Source organism: Jatropha curcas, chromosome 6, assembly GCF_041381405.1.
Source record: "Jatropha curcas cultivar XTBG-Jc1 chromosome 6, XTBG_Jcur_1.0, whole genome shotgun sequence".
Lineage (NCBI taxonomy): Eukaryota > Viridiplantae > Streptophyta > Magnoliopsida > Malpighiales > Euphorbiaceae > Jatropha > Jatropha curcas.
This window is the reverse complement of record NC_143156.1, coordinates 17,877,031-17,893,183: the sequence shown is the minus strand read 5'-3', so window position 1 is coordinate 17,893,183 and position 16,153 is coordinate 17,877,031. Positions and strand designations below refer to the sequence as shown.

General features: G+C 36.8%; 1 protein-coding gene across 1 annotated transcript in view; it reads right to left on the bottom strand.

Moving 5' to 3' along the window:
- The window catches only part of LOC105648147 (exocyst complex component EXO70A1), a 38,101-nt gene extending 22,636 nt beyond the window's left edge, over positions 1–15,465 (bottom strand). The window contains exons 1-4 of the mRNA XM_012234449.4: positions 15,115–15,465; positions 14,456–14,551; positions 3,171–3,376; positions 1,958–2,203 (exon numbers count right to left, since the gene is read on the bottom strand). Of these exons, the coding sequence (XP_012089839.1) occupies positions 1,958–2,203; positions 3,171–3,376; positions 14,456–14,551; positions 15,115–15,276 (710 nt within the window). The 5' untranslated portion in view covers positions 15,277–15,465. The remainder of the gene's footprint in view (positions 1–1,957; positions 2,204–3,170; positions 3,377–14,455; positions 14,552–15,114) is intronic.
- Positions 15,466–16,153: the final 688 nt, after the last annotated feature.

The following is a 16,153-nucleotide window of genomic DNA, read 5'->3' as shown; positions in this document are numbered from 1 at the left end:
TCCGGCCACTGGAGACTCAACCCTTGAAATCCAGTGACCATCCAACTACGTGCAGGAGTACACGCGCCGATCATAGTTTCAGCGCCTCTGCCATGCGCCAGCACGTGAAAGCACTTTCCGGCAGTCTCTCTTAGCGGACTTACTCCGACAGTCTCCGTCTGTTCCGGCGACTCCATTCCAGCCTGATTTGTGGCCTGCTCCTTCACTTTGTCTATTTTTCGGTACTGTTTTTTCTTCCTATTTATGGGTTTTTCACATGTCTCTAGTTCTTTCAACTCTTTCCCCTTATTTGTCTGTTTTTTGACAATTATTAAATCATGGGTGATGGGACCAAAGTTACTGAAATTATTGAAATAAAGTTGGGTGTTCCCGTGGACAATCCCTCTTTACAATTAGTCCAGTTAGGCTTGATGGCACTAATTACCTTGCTTGGTCAAGGTCATGTCTATTGTTTATAAAGCTCGGGGACTACAGGGATACCTTACTGGAACTAAAATAAAAAACTAGTCCACATCCTTAAGGATATGGATTCCCGAAATAAGCTAAAATTATGTCAAACCTAACAAGGGCTCAAAATTAACCCACAAAATAAATTTAAAGAACCCTAAAGAAAAAGGGACAGATTTTATAGCCAAGCTAGAAATCACAAAACTGACTCTGATTTTGAAAAAATGGACCAGCAACTTATTTATTTAATATAATCATAAATAAAACTGTGAAAGTTATAAACCCCATATTAAATCTAGACCACTCTAAGATTCCTGCTTCTTTGTATTTATACCTTCCTGAATTCATTTTGTCCATCGTTTAGAAGTTAGTGCTATTACTTAAAACTAATGCAATAATCCAATTATCACAAACATGTTTTTCCTTTTGTCTTGGGTGCATTTTGGGAGGAGAGGGAGAGGAGGGGTGGCTTGCCATTTCAATTTACATCTCATCATGAGATGACTCAACCAAATGCATCCTTTTTCATCTAAAACTGTCACCTCTGCATACACAACCCATCCTTTTGCACCTAAATCTATCACTTCTCCAAGCATTGAGATTCTAAGTTTTGCAACCTAAGGACAGCTTCTATCTCCAAAAGCCCTCTTTTCAAAGAGCAAAATCATGTGACAACCAACAGATGGCTGAATAAAACAGGCTCTCTTTCAAACTAACATTAAGTTAATTGAATTACAATGGTTTTGTTTCAAAACAAGCGGCAAAAATCCAGAAATTTACCCAGGTGCTAACCAATAATGTCATTATTTTGATCACCCATTGGCCTTCTTAAAGAGTCACATAAAAAAGAATATTAATGAGATTCACACAAATCTTTTTACATAGGATATTGGTAGGAAGCCAGGTTTATTCAAGATCAGAAACAGAAATGGGTTAAGCAACTTGGAAAAGAGAGAGAAAGAGCAAAGAAATGTTGTCAAGTCATCAGGGTTGATCCAATGTATAATGTCAAAGGTTAATCATCATTAGACACAAAGAAGTCTTCAGCAGATACCCCAAACAAGCAGAAATCAGCATGTACACTATGTTGAGAAACAAACTAACTGCAACATAACAGGAACTAATATAACTGCAACATAATTTTCAATCTGGAAAATAAGTGCATCTTTTGTTGGTATAAAGTCCCATCACTTTTGAACAAAAAGCCAAATCTCTGATTTTTTTTCTAATGGACACAAGGAAAAAACTGATGTTACATTATCAGTCTCCAAGGCCCCAGATACCAATACCCTGTCCACGTCATAGAAGCTGTGAACATGAAAAGTTTCAAGTGCAGCAGTGAAAATTCAGAAATGCAGTTTTTTCAACAGAAAAAAAAAAAAAAAAAAAAAAGAGTGGGCAATAGAGCATGGGGAACGAATTTTATATATTAAGTAAAAATAAATGGACTTCATTAGCACATGAATGAAACAAGAACATTAAAAAACTTAAGAATGATGAAGCTCTTTACCCATAGATTTTATGTAATTGCTGCTGGTGTCCTGCCTGAACCATTTGTTGTGCTAAATCATGCAATAAAGGTAGAATCCTTGGAGGTATAAGAGTGAGATGTTTGAAACCCCCAGTTTCTGAACTATCATTATGTTGTTCAGAATGATTATGATGTTTTCCACCATTATGGTTTGCAGGTGAACCTGAAGATGGTTGCATTGATTCAGGGAGGCATTCAAAGAGACGATCAGGCTCCACAGGCTTACTGAAATTTTTAAATAAAGCAATTAAATAAAACCATTAATATGATTGAAGTTGGATTCAAGGCATCAACAGGTGACATGCATCATATCACAAACGAATAAGCATGACAAAGCAAACCCATAACTGCTTAAAAAAACAAAATCTAAAATTTATTAACAAAAGATATAGAAATTTAAAATAAAAAAGTTTATTTGAGCATGATTATTGTCTAATGTCCTGAATCCAATGTTAGAAGCTAACTGATTCAATGAATTTTATATTCCCATTGCCAATATAAAAATGTATTATACATATTCATATTGTACATCCACAAAGTTTATGCTAAATATTCAAAAACAATCTAGCAAATCAAACCCTCGGAGTCATACAAGTTTGTTAGCGCAAGAAGCGCAATCAGAGGAAAAAATATCTGCTTAATTCAACTTATGGTCATTGAAATTACTATCAGTTTCAACATGATAACTAAAGTTTTAATTTGTATCAGCAATCCGTCAACTTCAAATAGTTGTTTCAATAAGGCCACTATTGCTCGATTTAGTAGAATTTTACTCATGCCTAACATAATATAATAATCAAAGTAAAACTTCTCAAATCTGTATATCTACAGACTATAGGATAAGTTAATCTTCACAATAGAGAAAAAGAAAAGGTCTGAATCTCTACAAAAATTAATACTCACCTTATTGAGATAAAATCCACATTGAGCGATTTACCGATACAAATTAAAATTCAGTGAGCTATGCTAAACTTTGGTGATCATCTGATTGACCATAATTAATAATGCAATGTCCCATGGGACCCAGCTTCTTTCAAAGTTATAAAAGTAGATCATTGTCAATGATCACAAGAGATAAAATAGAAATGTAAAGTTTCTTAATCTTGAAAAGAAGCACCAGTTGGTCAAAGAGGGAAAAGGCTGACATACAATATTAGATAGCTTTAGATTCATCATTCGGCACAGCACATACCTATAAGACGCTAATAGCTGCTTAAACTCCTCCTCCAGCTTTGAGATAGCTTTAGCAAGCAAATCATTTGCATTGTTGAGCACTGCCTCACTGCTCTTAAAGCCTTTACTACTGCTGAAAAAACGAATGATGCTTCTTAGCTGATCAATTGCTGCAAGGTAACTTTCCAAATCCTCATGTGGTCCTCTAAGTATTTTAGCCTCTGCCTAAAATGATTATAACAGTCAAAACCAGGAAATGCACCTTAAGTTGGTAGGAACTCTGAGACTCTAAAAATAACCATTGCACGGTAAATGCCCGGAAAGTTTAAGAACACATGACCAACTCCCACAAAAAAGGTATACTTAAGATTCCTTATTAAGAAAAATGGAATAGTGAATACTCCAAAAAAATAAACTTTTCCATTGCAAAGTGTTTTTCACTGAGGCAAAGATGTTAGAACAAATCCCTGTAGGACGATAAGGGTAATGTAGACTAGGAAAAGGAAATCCAGGAATAACTTCATTTAACCATTAGTTTTTATTTCTTTCGGTTTTATTACAAAACTTGACTAGTTATGAGCTCTGTCTATAGTTGTTACTTTCATAAAACGTTAAAGTTCTAATATTTTAATAGAATGTATTACTGGCACCAATAGTTTTTTATTTTAGTTGTTTCTTAGTGCCTATAATTGAAATTTAGACAATCAATATAATGATAGTTTACAAAGGTTGGTCATCTTTGAATTGAGATCAAATCTTTGCATAACAGGGTGGCCAAAGGTCACAGAGTCAAGTCACAGAAACAGCCTCTTCAAAAATATAGAAATACTTGTAGCATCATATGTGCCGATAATCTAGCTTCTGTCCAACAAAATGAATATCTTTTCAACGAAATTCCCCTGTGCTTGCCCAATTATTCTGTGTGAGAGATTATTCATGCAGCACACAATGAGAGAGAACCTAGAAATTTTGAAAGTAATAAGTTCGATTGGCCAAGACTAAAAAGAGATGTTGCTAGGTTTGTTACTTGATGCCAAATTTGTTGAATACACAATAACAGAGGAAAACACAAGTTAGTAAAAGCCACTGTCTGGAAACATCTGACTGTGGATTATGTACTTGGATTGCCTAAAACTATAAGGGGTCAAGATTTAATTTTTGCAGTAGTTTATCATTACCTCATGATGGCTCATTTCATATCTAGTTGTATGACCCTTTTCAATGCTCATAGTATCTCATCACTTGACTTTCAACGAAGTTTTGAACCGCATAGATTGACCACATAACAAATTAACAATTGTTTCAAATCATGACACAAGTTCATGAATTAACTTCTAAAGAATGAAAATAAATTCAACATTCTTTGTAAGCAAAAGTCATTAGTTGAAGTTTAGGTACCTCTTCCATTGTTATCTTCATGATCGTGTTGGTAATTGAGAGAACACTCTTCAAAGCTTACAATGATTCCATGAAATTTAAAAGTAGACGGAAAGCTTTTGAAATTGCATTAAATGTTCTTTTACAGAAATCCAATGATTTGGTTCCTTTATTTATTAAGTCTCATCCTAGTGTAGACATGCATGCTTTTTGTCAAGTAACACAAATTATCCCTAGTATGAAATGTAAATCACATGCTAATTTAAGGAAAGGCTTTGCTGAATATGAAGGGGATATGACATGGTTAAGTGCCCATAGATCAAAATGGTTTCCAAGGATGCTTACAAAGAGCTTCATTCAAGGAGTGTTAGCCCTCATAAAGCTATCTAGAAAATCAATTCAAATGCTCATGAACTTGATCTACCCAATGATGGTACTAAACAATGCTTTCAATAGTGAACTCACATGTTATCACGGGCATAAAACAGATATGCTTGCTAATGCTATTATTATTCAAATTCCATTATCATTGTGTAAGAAATAAAATAAACAGAAGACCTTATTGATAATTAGGTGGTTTGTAACAAAGGGAATGGCTATTGCTTGTTAAATGAATGGATCATCTGCAATCTAATTGCACATGGATCACTAAGGAGGGAGGATTACCACAGCTTAATATGAATTTATAGGTTACACACGTTTCAGACAAAAAGGTTATCTTGTGGGTTTTATCCAACTTGGTAGGGCAGCCTTATTCTTTTAGCTTGATTTTTATGTTCTTGTTGTTTGTAGCTGTTTGTTTAGCAAGAGCAGTCCTTGTACTTCATGGGGCACTCTCCTTTCTTCTAAATTTATTTTTCATTTTCCCACTGTATCATGGCTTAAACTACAAAAGTAGCCTGAACTTTGCAACTTGTTGCAAAATTACTCTATTTTGACCTTTATACACCGGGTACCCCATGTAACACCCGCTGCCCAATCCCGGAAGATTAGACTACAAATGCCACATTAAGTGCTGGAGGCACCATCCTCAGATACAGATTTAAATCTTATTCACCAATGTCTTTAGCTTATAAGATTTGAATCTGTATATGAGGATGCTGCCTCTAACACCAAATGTAGCGTCCACCGTCTAATCTTGCAGGATCGGGCAGCAGGTGTTACACCCCAGTTTTAAAACTTAGATATATTGGCACCCCAAAGTCAAAAGTGGCAGATTTTTGAATAAAATAGTATATTAGTAGGGCCCACTATTTATCCTTGGGTTAACATAACCCAAGGAATTAAAATGCAACATTTTGTAAAAAATCAAAACACTTTGTCTTTCCTAAAACCATCAATCTCTAAACAACCAAAATTTTATTAAAAAATAATTGATAAAATCGATTTGATTACTTGAATGGATGGCTTAATTGCAAAAGATATGGAAAGAAAGCAACAATGGCTTAGAGGAAGAGGAATGGCAAATTGGTAATAAGAAAGAAGACAGATAGTTGTTTTTGATTACAAGCTCTTTTTCAAGTTTCAACCACACACAACAAACAAGAGAAATATTTACAGAGAGACCAAATCTCAAAAATAACAATCATAAAAAGGAAGGAATTTGGATTAAAAATCCATAAAAATTAAAAAAAAAAAAGAAAGAAATGGAGCAAGAGATCAATCTGAGTGCAAATCACCGATCGTTGTCATCTTCATCATCATCAGCAAAATTGAAATCGAGGAGATTAGCAGTATTGGGATTATATCAGAGATAGGTCCATAGAGAGAAAGTAAGACGACCTAAATTGTTGAGAGGTAAGCAAAATAGCAAATTCAAGACTTGATCACTCTTGTGAAATTGTTTTCAGTGTGTTACCCAAATGTTACTCACTAAACACAAATTGCAGAAACGAAATCGTGAATAGCAATTCAAAGAAAGAGAAAGGAATTCAAGAGGAATAGAGAGATGGGACACGAGATCGTGGAGAGCGATTCAACCATGGAGATAAATGGTTTTGGGAGAAACAAAGTGTTTTAGTTGTTTATAAACATAGTGTTTTTAGTTCCTTAAGTTAAGTTAACCCAAGGATAACTAGTGGGTCCCATTAATATAATATTTTATTCAAAATCCTATATCACTTTTGAATTTGGGTTGCCAATATATCTATGTTTCAAAACTGGGGTGCCTGGGATACAAAGGTCAAAGTAGAGTGATTTTCCAACAAGTGACAAAGTTCAGAGTATTTTTATAGTTTAATCCCTATATCATATTATGAATCTTTGGCAATCTAAATATTGATCCTTTTCATTTTATACAGAAGTCCAAAACCTTGTAGAAGTAGGCCTAGTTTATAACGACTTTTCAGTTTTACAACTACTTTGAGCATATATATTTAAATATATGTTATAGCTAAATCCGACCTAGGTTTGATGCCATTGAGTTGTGACACATTTGTTGTCAAACCAATAAAATTACTTTGAAATTTTTTTTTTTTTTATTGTAATGACATAAAGGCATGGTCTATAGTAAAGACTTGCTCAAGATAAGGAGTGAACTTAACCCAATCTAGAAGCTTTCTATCAGTATGGCAACCACTAAATTTAGGTATGGCCTAAAATATGGGGAGTCGGGTAAAAAGTACACTATACTTGTCGTCCCTTTCAAGTCTCTTCACTTAAGCGCCATTATATCAAGCTTAGTAGCTTAGTTGATTGCTTAGCTTATTTTTCCTTGAAGGTTGCAATAAAGACAATTAATCATCTAATATTAAGTATTCTGCTCTGCAAAACCAAACAAATGGAATTAGAGCACTATGTTTTTTCAGGGGCTTATAACAAAAATTAACCTCAATTTTTTATCCAATACCATAGTGCAATAGAAAATCAAAACAAGAAAATTGGAGACAAGTGCTCTACAATCTCCATAATTTTAAAGTTCTCCAAGAAATCAAGAAGTTTGCAGAGGAGTTCTCAATGAAAGATAAACAAGAAATTGGATAGAAGTGCTTCGTGAAAAAAATCTAAGAGCTAGAGAGAAGTGCTCCACGAACATAAAGTAAATCATCAACTTGGGGCGATGGTACTCCAAGAAGACCTAAGCAAATTCCAAACTAAAAAAATTGATTAAAACATCTTTTAAAGGATCAAAGCAAGTACAAGAAAAACTACCAAAGAACATCATTGAAGGCCATGACCCATTATTTCTCATTTTATGTTCTCGAAAATGAAGCAGAAAAATAACCTAAAGAAGAACATCATTTGAAGAATCCAGAGATGATCCCAAGGATGAGTTACGCTCTATGATGAGACTGAAGTCGGTTAGGAGTCACAAACAAAAACAGAAAATTTCAGCACAGTTGTTTAAGAATACTAGAAATTTCAACTAAAAATGTGGAGAACGAAAATACTCTAACAAAAAGGGGCATATGACATGAAGGCTTAGAGAGAGGACTCCAAAATAAAAATTGGAAAAAAAATTTGATATTTTCAGCAAAAGTGCCAAGGAAAATTGTTTTGTAAATTGTTGTCACACCAATGAAATTAACTTGATAATTTTTTTGTTTATTGTAATAATGACACATGTAAAGGCTGAAAGTGTTTTGAGGATTTGGAGTTCTTGATGATTTGTATTGATGTATAAGGCCCTTTAAATAGGGAGAATACAAACAGAATATGGAAAGGAATTACAGAGATTAATTACAGGAAATTAATTGTAATCTGTTCCTAAATCAGAGGAATGATCTGTGGAGATATCATCGGCTAAGACTCCCCCGCAGTTTGAGCGGGCGGAGGACAGACGCTCAAGCTGGATCGAAATGACTGGAACAACTGTCGAGATAGGCCTTTGGTGAAGATGTCAGCATATTGAAAAGCAGATGGGACATGTGAGACCCGAATGTGGCCTATTCGAACTTTCTCCCGTACAAAGTGTATGTCGATCTCAATGTGTTTTGTGCGTTGATGCTGGACAGGATTGTCAGACATATACACTGCGGAAACATTGTCACAGTATACGACGGAGGCCTGCTGAAGTGGGAGGTGTAATTCCAGAAGTAAATTGCGAAGCCAGGTGGTCTCTGCAACAACATTGGCTACTCCTCTATATTCTGCCTCTGCACTAGACCGTGAGATAGTAGGCTGCCGTTTTGAAGACCATGAAATCAAATTATCACCAAGGAAAACACAGTAGCCACTAGTTGATCTTCTGGAGTCTGGGCATCCACCCCAATCTGCGTCTGAGTATGCTACCAAGGTATGTGTATTTGTCTTGCCAATTCTTATACCGTAGTCAACTGTGCCTTGTAAATATCGGATTATTCTTTTGAGAAAGGCATAGTGTGGATCCCGCGGTTCATGCATGAAGAGGCATATTTGTTGAACAGCATATGATATATCTGGGCGTGTGAATGTGAGATATTGTAATGCGCCAGCAAGACTGCGGTATAATGTTGGATCATGGAAGAGAGGTCCATCAGAAGCACTCAGTTTTGATGATAGATCGACTGGGGTGGCACACGGTTTGCAAGAGGACATTGAAGCTCTGGAGATGATATCCTTTGTGTATTGAGACTGATCCAAAAATAACCCACCAGATGTCCGTGTCACTTTGATTCCCAGGAAATGATGCACCCGGCCCAAATCTGTCATTGCAAACTCTCGTGAGAGCATTCGGATAATATTCTGCAATAACTCATTAGAAGAGGCAGTGAGCACTATATCATCAACATACAGAAGTAAATAAGCAAGCTGATTTCCCTTTGAGAAAATGAATAGGGAATTGTCACACACACTGCTGCGAAACCCATGAGACAGCAGATGGGTTGCAAATCTGGTGTACCATGCCCGTGGAGCCTGTTTGAGCCCATAAAGGGATTTTTTCAATCTGCACACAAAATGAGGGTATCTTCTATCTGTGAAACCTGGGGGTTGATGCATAAAAACAGTTTCATTTAAATGCCCATGTAAAAACGCGTTTTTGACATCCAACTGGTGTATTGGCCAAGAACGGGAAACTGCAATGGATAACACAGTCCGTATAGTAGCGGGTTTCACTACGGGACTAAAAGTATCGTCACAGTCAATGCCCACCATTTGAGATTTGCCATTTACCACCAAACGTGCTTTGTACCTTTGAAGTGACCCATCTGATTTAAATTTGTGACGAAAAAGCCACATACACCGAATGACCGGTCGGTCAGGAGGGCGAGGCACGAGTTCCCATGTATCATTTTCCTGCAAAGCACGAAACTCAGCCTGCATAGCACTTAACCAATGAGGGTCAGAAAAAGCTTTTGCATAAGAGGTGGGTATTGGTGAAATTGAGGTGGTCATAAGGGCATGGCGAGCTTTGGAGCGGGTGGTCATTTGATGAGTATTCTGTGCGGGTTTTGATACAGCGGTGGTCTGAGTGTTGGGATTTTGTGAGACAGGTGCAGCAGTGTGTGGGGGTGCCGTAGCATTGGCCACTGGGTTAAGGGGCTGTTGTTTATGGCGGCGGGTGTATATTATGGGGTGAGAGATTGGGCGTTTTTGGGTTTGGGTGGTGTTTGGTGTTGGGTGAGGTTGTATAAACTGAAATCCTGGTGGTGGTTGTTCATCAAGAAATGTGTATGTTTTGGGTGGAGTTGGAATGGTGTATGGGAAAGTTTGTTCATCAAAGGTTACATGTCGTGATATGTGGATCTTCCCGGTTGTAGGGTCAAAGCATCAGTATCCCCTAAAATCTGGAGGGTATCCAAGGAAGATGCATCTAACGGATCTTGGGTGTAATTTGTGGGGTTGGGTTGCGGAGGTATTGGGATAACAAGCACACCCGAACACACGTAAGTGATCGTATGTCGGGTGGCGGAGATATAAGGCAAAAGTGGGTGTGAAATAATTGAGACGTTTGGTTGGAAGGATGTTATGGAGATAGGCAGCAGTGTGAAGTGCTTCGACCCAAAACATAGGTGGTAATTGAGCATGGATGAGGAGTGAGCGGATGATGTCGTTGAGACGACGAATCATGCGTTCAGCCCGACCATTTTGGGAAGATGTTTGGGGGCATGAAAAACGGAATAACAGACCATGTTGTTGGGCAAAAATTTTGAAGTTATGGTTGTCAAATTCTCCCCCCAAGTCACATTGAAAAGTTTTGATATTGCGGTTGAATTGAGTGGCTATGAGTTTATGGAATTTAGTAAAGGTGGTGAAAGTTTCAGATTTGAACTTGAGAGGGTATACCCACACATAATTGGAAAAATTATCAATTAGCACCATGTAGTATTTATATCCAGATTTGGTTGGAATAGGGGAGGTCCACAAGTCACAGTGTATTATATCAAATGGTGAAAAAGTAAAGGAATTTGACTCATAAAAAGGTAATCGTTTGCTATTAGATAAATGACAAGAATTGCAAAAAAATAAATGCTTGTTCTTATTACAAGGAAGACCAAACTGTTTGGTTAAAACATCTAAAACTTGTGTGCCAGGGTGACCGAGGCGATCGTGCCAAGGTAAATTGGGAGATGTGATTGAACAAGCTTGTGGTGGTAGGGTTGGTGGAGTGACAGGATAGAGATCTCCGGTACTATTGTGGCGGGAAAGGAGCTGTCCCGTTTTGAGGTCCTTCAAAGAGAAACCAAAAGGGTCAAATTCAACAGAAATATTGTTATCACGTGTAAAACGGCGGACAGATAATAAATTTTTAATGATATGTGGGCTGTAAAGTATGTTTGGGAGGATGTATGTACGGTTAAGGATGGGAAGGTAACCTGTTCCTGAGCCCTCAATTGGTAAATAGTGTCCGTTGCCGACTAAAAGTTTAGTGTTAACAGGAAAAGAGTCAGGGTTGCGAATCATACCTCGGTTGTCGGTGACATGACGTTCTGCCCTGTATCCATGATCAGATTTGGATCTGTGTAGTTGAGTTGCATCGTGTTATAAGCTTGGCTGAGATCAGAAGGACTTAAAGCATCATATCCAGTATGCGGTGGAGGGGGATATGGTGGTGCTGGGCCGTATGGCTGCTGTTCTGAATAAGCGGCATAATGGGCATTGGGTGTGTTTTGAATATGATTTGGTGGCCATGGAGTTTGTGTTGGGTAGGGACAAGGTGGAGTGTTCCACCAAGCCCATTTTGGGTAGGTTTGATTGGCGGACTGATGGGTTATAGCCCAAGGAGTCCCCGGAGAGTTTCCCCTGTAGCCGCGTCCTCTGCCTCTGCCACGTCTGCCTCGACCACGGCCTCTATAATTGGAGTGGTAAGAACTGTTGTGAGGCTGATTGTTTTCAGGTTGTTGAGTTGTGGCCGGCTGGGTTTGGTTTGTCTGTGTGGTTGGAGCGACAAGGACAGAGGTGGTTTGTTGTCGTGCAGCCTGGCGAATGACCTCATCATTCAACATGGTTCGTGCAAGGTCCCAGTCTGCGTTTTGTGAGTTAATAAGAGAAGCTATGGCGTCGAATTCTTGAGGAAGGCCACGAACCAGTTGTAAGACCAATCGGGATTCTGTAACTGGTTGGTCAACATCGTTCAGTTGGTCGGCGATGTCTTTCAATTTCTTGCAGTAATCATCAACGGAACTGCAGGCTGCAAGGGTGAGATTAACGAATTTTGTTTCAAGAGCTGCCGCTTTTGCTTTCTTGTTGCTAAGGAAGATTTTCTCAAGTTTCAGCCATGTTTTTCTAGCCGTAGCTTCAGTGTCGAGGATGCGGGTGAGCAGTTCATCAGACACGGTACTGTAAATCCATTGAGACACCAAGGCATCTATTTCTTTCCAAGCACTGTATGATGGATCTGTAGAGGCTGGGGGTGGCGTGTCATCAATGTGATCAAGAACACGGTATGCAATAGAATGAAACTTGAATAATTTCACCCATGATGTGTATGTAACTGTGCTACCATCTAGGGTTCTTATCTTTGATTGGATGTTAGTCACAGAGTAGGCAGGGTGAATGGGGGTGGGTGTTTGTGTCATGGCTATCGGCGGCAGCAGCTAAAAAATATGAGAGAGAAAGGAGAGGGAGGGATAATTTTCAGAACCGAAGCTCTGATACCATGAAAGTGTTTGAGGATTTGGAGTTCTTGATGATTTGTATTGATGTATAAGGCCCTTTAAATAGGGAGAATACAAACAGAATATGGAAAGGAATTACAGAGATTAATTACAGGAAATTAATTGTAATCTGTTCCTAAATCAGAGGAATGATCTGTGGAGATATCATCGGCTAAGAAAGGCATGGTCTAAAGTAAAAATGTGCTCAAGATTAGGAGTGGAGTTGACCAAATCTAGAAGTTTTCAATAGGTATGCTAGTGATTAAACTTACGTCAGCTTGAAGTATGGAGTGTTAGGTTAAAAGTACACTTATAACCATACTTGAATGTCTCTATATATATTTTGTAAGAAACTGAATGATTTAGAGAACTGAAGAGAGAGCATTTTTGCTAACATTTCCCTCTCAATTCTTTTCTCTTAAGCTCCATCATCAAGCTTATTGGCTTAGTTGTGTTGCTTAGCTCATTTTTTTGAAGGTTGCAATGCAAAAAATTAATCATCAAACTTCCAGTATTCTGCCCTGCGGACCCAATAGATTCCCAAGTAAGTTTAACCATAAAGCTTAGGATCTATTACTCTTCCTTAGTTTCACCAGAAAAATTCAATATCCTTCAAGTCCAAACTTCTTTCTATCATCATAATCCAATGACATCAATTGCTTAAAGCTTTACCGAGATATGGACCACATATACCACCCATAGAAATAACATGCATTAGAAACAGTCCCTAAAACCTGTCTTTGATCATGTTATTTTTTTACCTATTTGTACTCATCTATAAACCTAGCTCTCCATGTGAATGCTTACTTATCAAACACAACATTATCCCTAAACAACATAACCTGCTAGCTGAACCATATCACAAAGGAATGAAAAAGGCATACATTGAATACAAAGAAATGTAGTCATTACAGGCACACATAAGTTTCATCAATCCAAATATATCAGTAAGAGTAAAGGCCATGGAGATTCTCAAAGTAAAGAATTACCAACTGTGGAATTTATACATGTGCCAGTTTTTGTGTTCCAACTAATAAGACATTAAAGATAAAAGGCAATTTATACATAAATATAGACTAAGTCTTCCATAAGCAAAGCAAAGAGATATGAATAGATGTTGCTATTTTGACACTTCAATACGTCAGATGAAGTTTTCTCCAAATACAGAAAAATTGTGCAAACAATTAAATCAAATAAAAATTATTTCTATTTGACTATTTGAATTAATTATTACTCTTCTTTAGTAAACTTTTCAAATTAGAATTTTATTTTGTATTTTTCAATTTAGGAAAAATTAGTTTGATTATTACGTTATGAATTGTTTAAGTAAGCTTGGTTTGCTTATTCCTACTAGAATTGGTTTCCAATATTATAGTAGTTCTAGAAACTTATGTAAAGCACATTAGAAGAAGTCCCTGAATCTGAAGCCAACCATGTTCCTCAGCATGTTCTTCAGCCTTTTTTCAATAAAGTGATTGCTATGAAGACTAGAAGCTAGAGCCTTTCGTTTGAGGACCCAAGATTTCTACTAAATGCATCACCAAATTAAAGTACAAAGACACAAGTGACTAAATTAAATAACTACTGTATTATTGAATGAGAAAGAACCCTCATCAGAGTATAATAAGAACTCTGTTTTAGTCACAGTGGATAACCTAAATGTACTCACATTAAAGGGACAGTGATACATCATAAAATGTTTGGAAAAAGAAATTGCAGGAGAAATCCCACATCAGCCAGTTAGAGAGATGTCATGGGCTTTATATGTGGCTGGGCACTGTCCCTTGGCAAGACAGTTTTCCATGGTGAGTTTTACACCCCTTTATCCAGTGCCGGAAAAGGAGTTCGAATGATGATAAATCCATTAAAAACCATATTAAGCAAGCAAGATCTAGCACTCCATAAAGCTGACCTGATGAGAAACATCGAATTGCGCCAATATGACCTCTGCAGACTTTAAAGTCTTATCAATATTCTCGTGAGCTTTCCTTATAGCATGCGTTCTTATCTGCAAAAAAAGGATACCAAAAACGCTAAGATGTTTGATGGAATCAATTAATCAAATGGCACGATCTGGCTGTAGCTTTCAGGAACAAGGGAAAAACAGAAAGCTAACTGAATCTTATAAAAGGAAGGTGAAATACATCTAGACCAAAGCATTCAGTTGATTCATTTAATTCCTTCAATGGTGATAACTATAATATGTTTAATCTTCTCGGTCTGGATAATTCTAATGGTCAAAATAACTCTTTCCTCTATTTTCCTTCAAACCAAACAGAAAATGTAAAACTATGATAAGAGTTAAATGCAATGACTAAATCAAAGTAAACATTAATAGCCGGATTCAGTTTATTTTTTGCGTGCAGATAAAACTGAAAAGAAAGCCATAAAAAGAAATCACTTAATGTTTTCCCAAAACCAAACTGAAAAAGTTGACCCAAATTTTCAACCCTCATCTGGATTTCTCATTTAAACATCAAAGAACCAGATTACTAAAGTTTTCCTGCATTACCTGAGAATGAAACAGAAAGTGATCTAGTCAAAGTATGAAAAAAAGGCGATTATGTGTACCTGAGTTGGACGCATGGCTGTCTCGAGAGCGGAGAGACGGCTGTCAAAAGAGCCAAGAATAGAGACGACATTATCAGTTATAGTTTGGCTTTTCTGAAGAGCCTCTCTCATCTTCGCAGCTCTCTCACTAAGCGAATCCATACCCATCACTGCTACAACCATCTTTCCTCTTCTTCTTCTTCTTCTGCTAAAGAGGAATTGAGACAATTACGGATTCTTGAAAGGAATAATAATAGAAGTTTGTCTTTGGGTGATAAAGTAGAGGAAAAATGGGGCCACTGCCAGTTTGAAAATTGTTTGATAATTTTTTTTTTTTTTTTCTCTCTCTTTCATACACCTTCCTTCCGGCGACAGGGTGTTGCCAATTTCCAAAGTCTTTCAAAGCCCTTAGTCCTTTTTTTTTTTCAAGTCTACCGTCAAAAATCTAGCTACTGATACTTTTTATTTTTTGAAACTAGCTTTTAAATTTTTTTAATTGGAAAAAATACATTTGGGTCATTAACTTATATCCTCATCAAGACTTTGATTATGATATCAAAATGGATTGATGTGACACAAATTCATCTAACATGGTGTATAATCACAATCAATACAAACACGCGCTACTCGTTTAATAATCATATCAAATATTTAAATATGAAAACAACACGAAATTAAAAGAGTGACAAAAAAACAATATGAATAACCCATTTAATTAAATATGTGATATATGAGTCAAAAAAATTCAACCAAATTGGATTTACACAAGTCAGAATACGACAAATATAATACATATAACTCGCAACCAGCTTATTATACATATTATATATATAATTATATTTCTTAAATAGGTTTGATGAGTTAGACGAGTCAACCCGTGAGACGATCCGTTTAAACTCATGGCATATACGGATCACTCGTTTATAATACGAACCCATTTAGACTCAATTCTAATCCATTTAATTTTCGCGTTAGGCAAATCATGTTCTTATATCATGATCTATTTTGACACTCCTAATATATCTGTTTTCAAATAATTATTATAAAGTCTTCAATATTT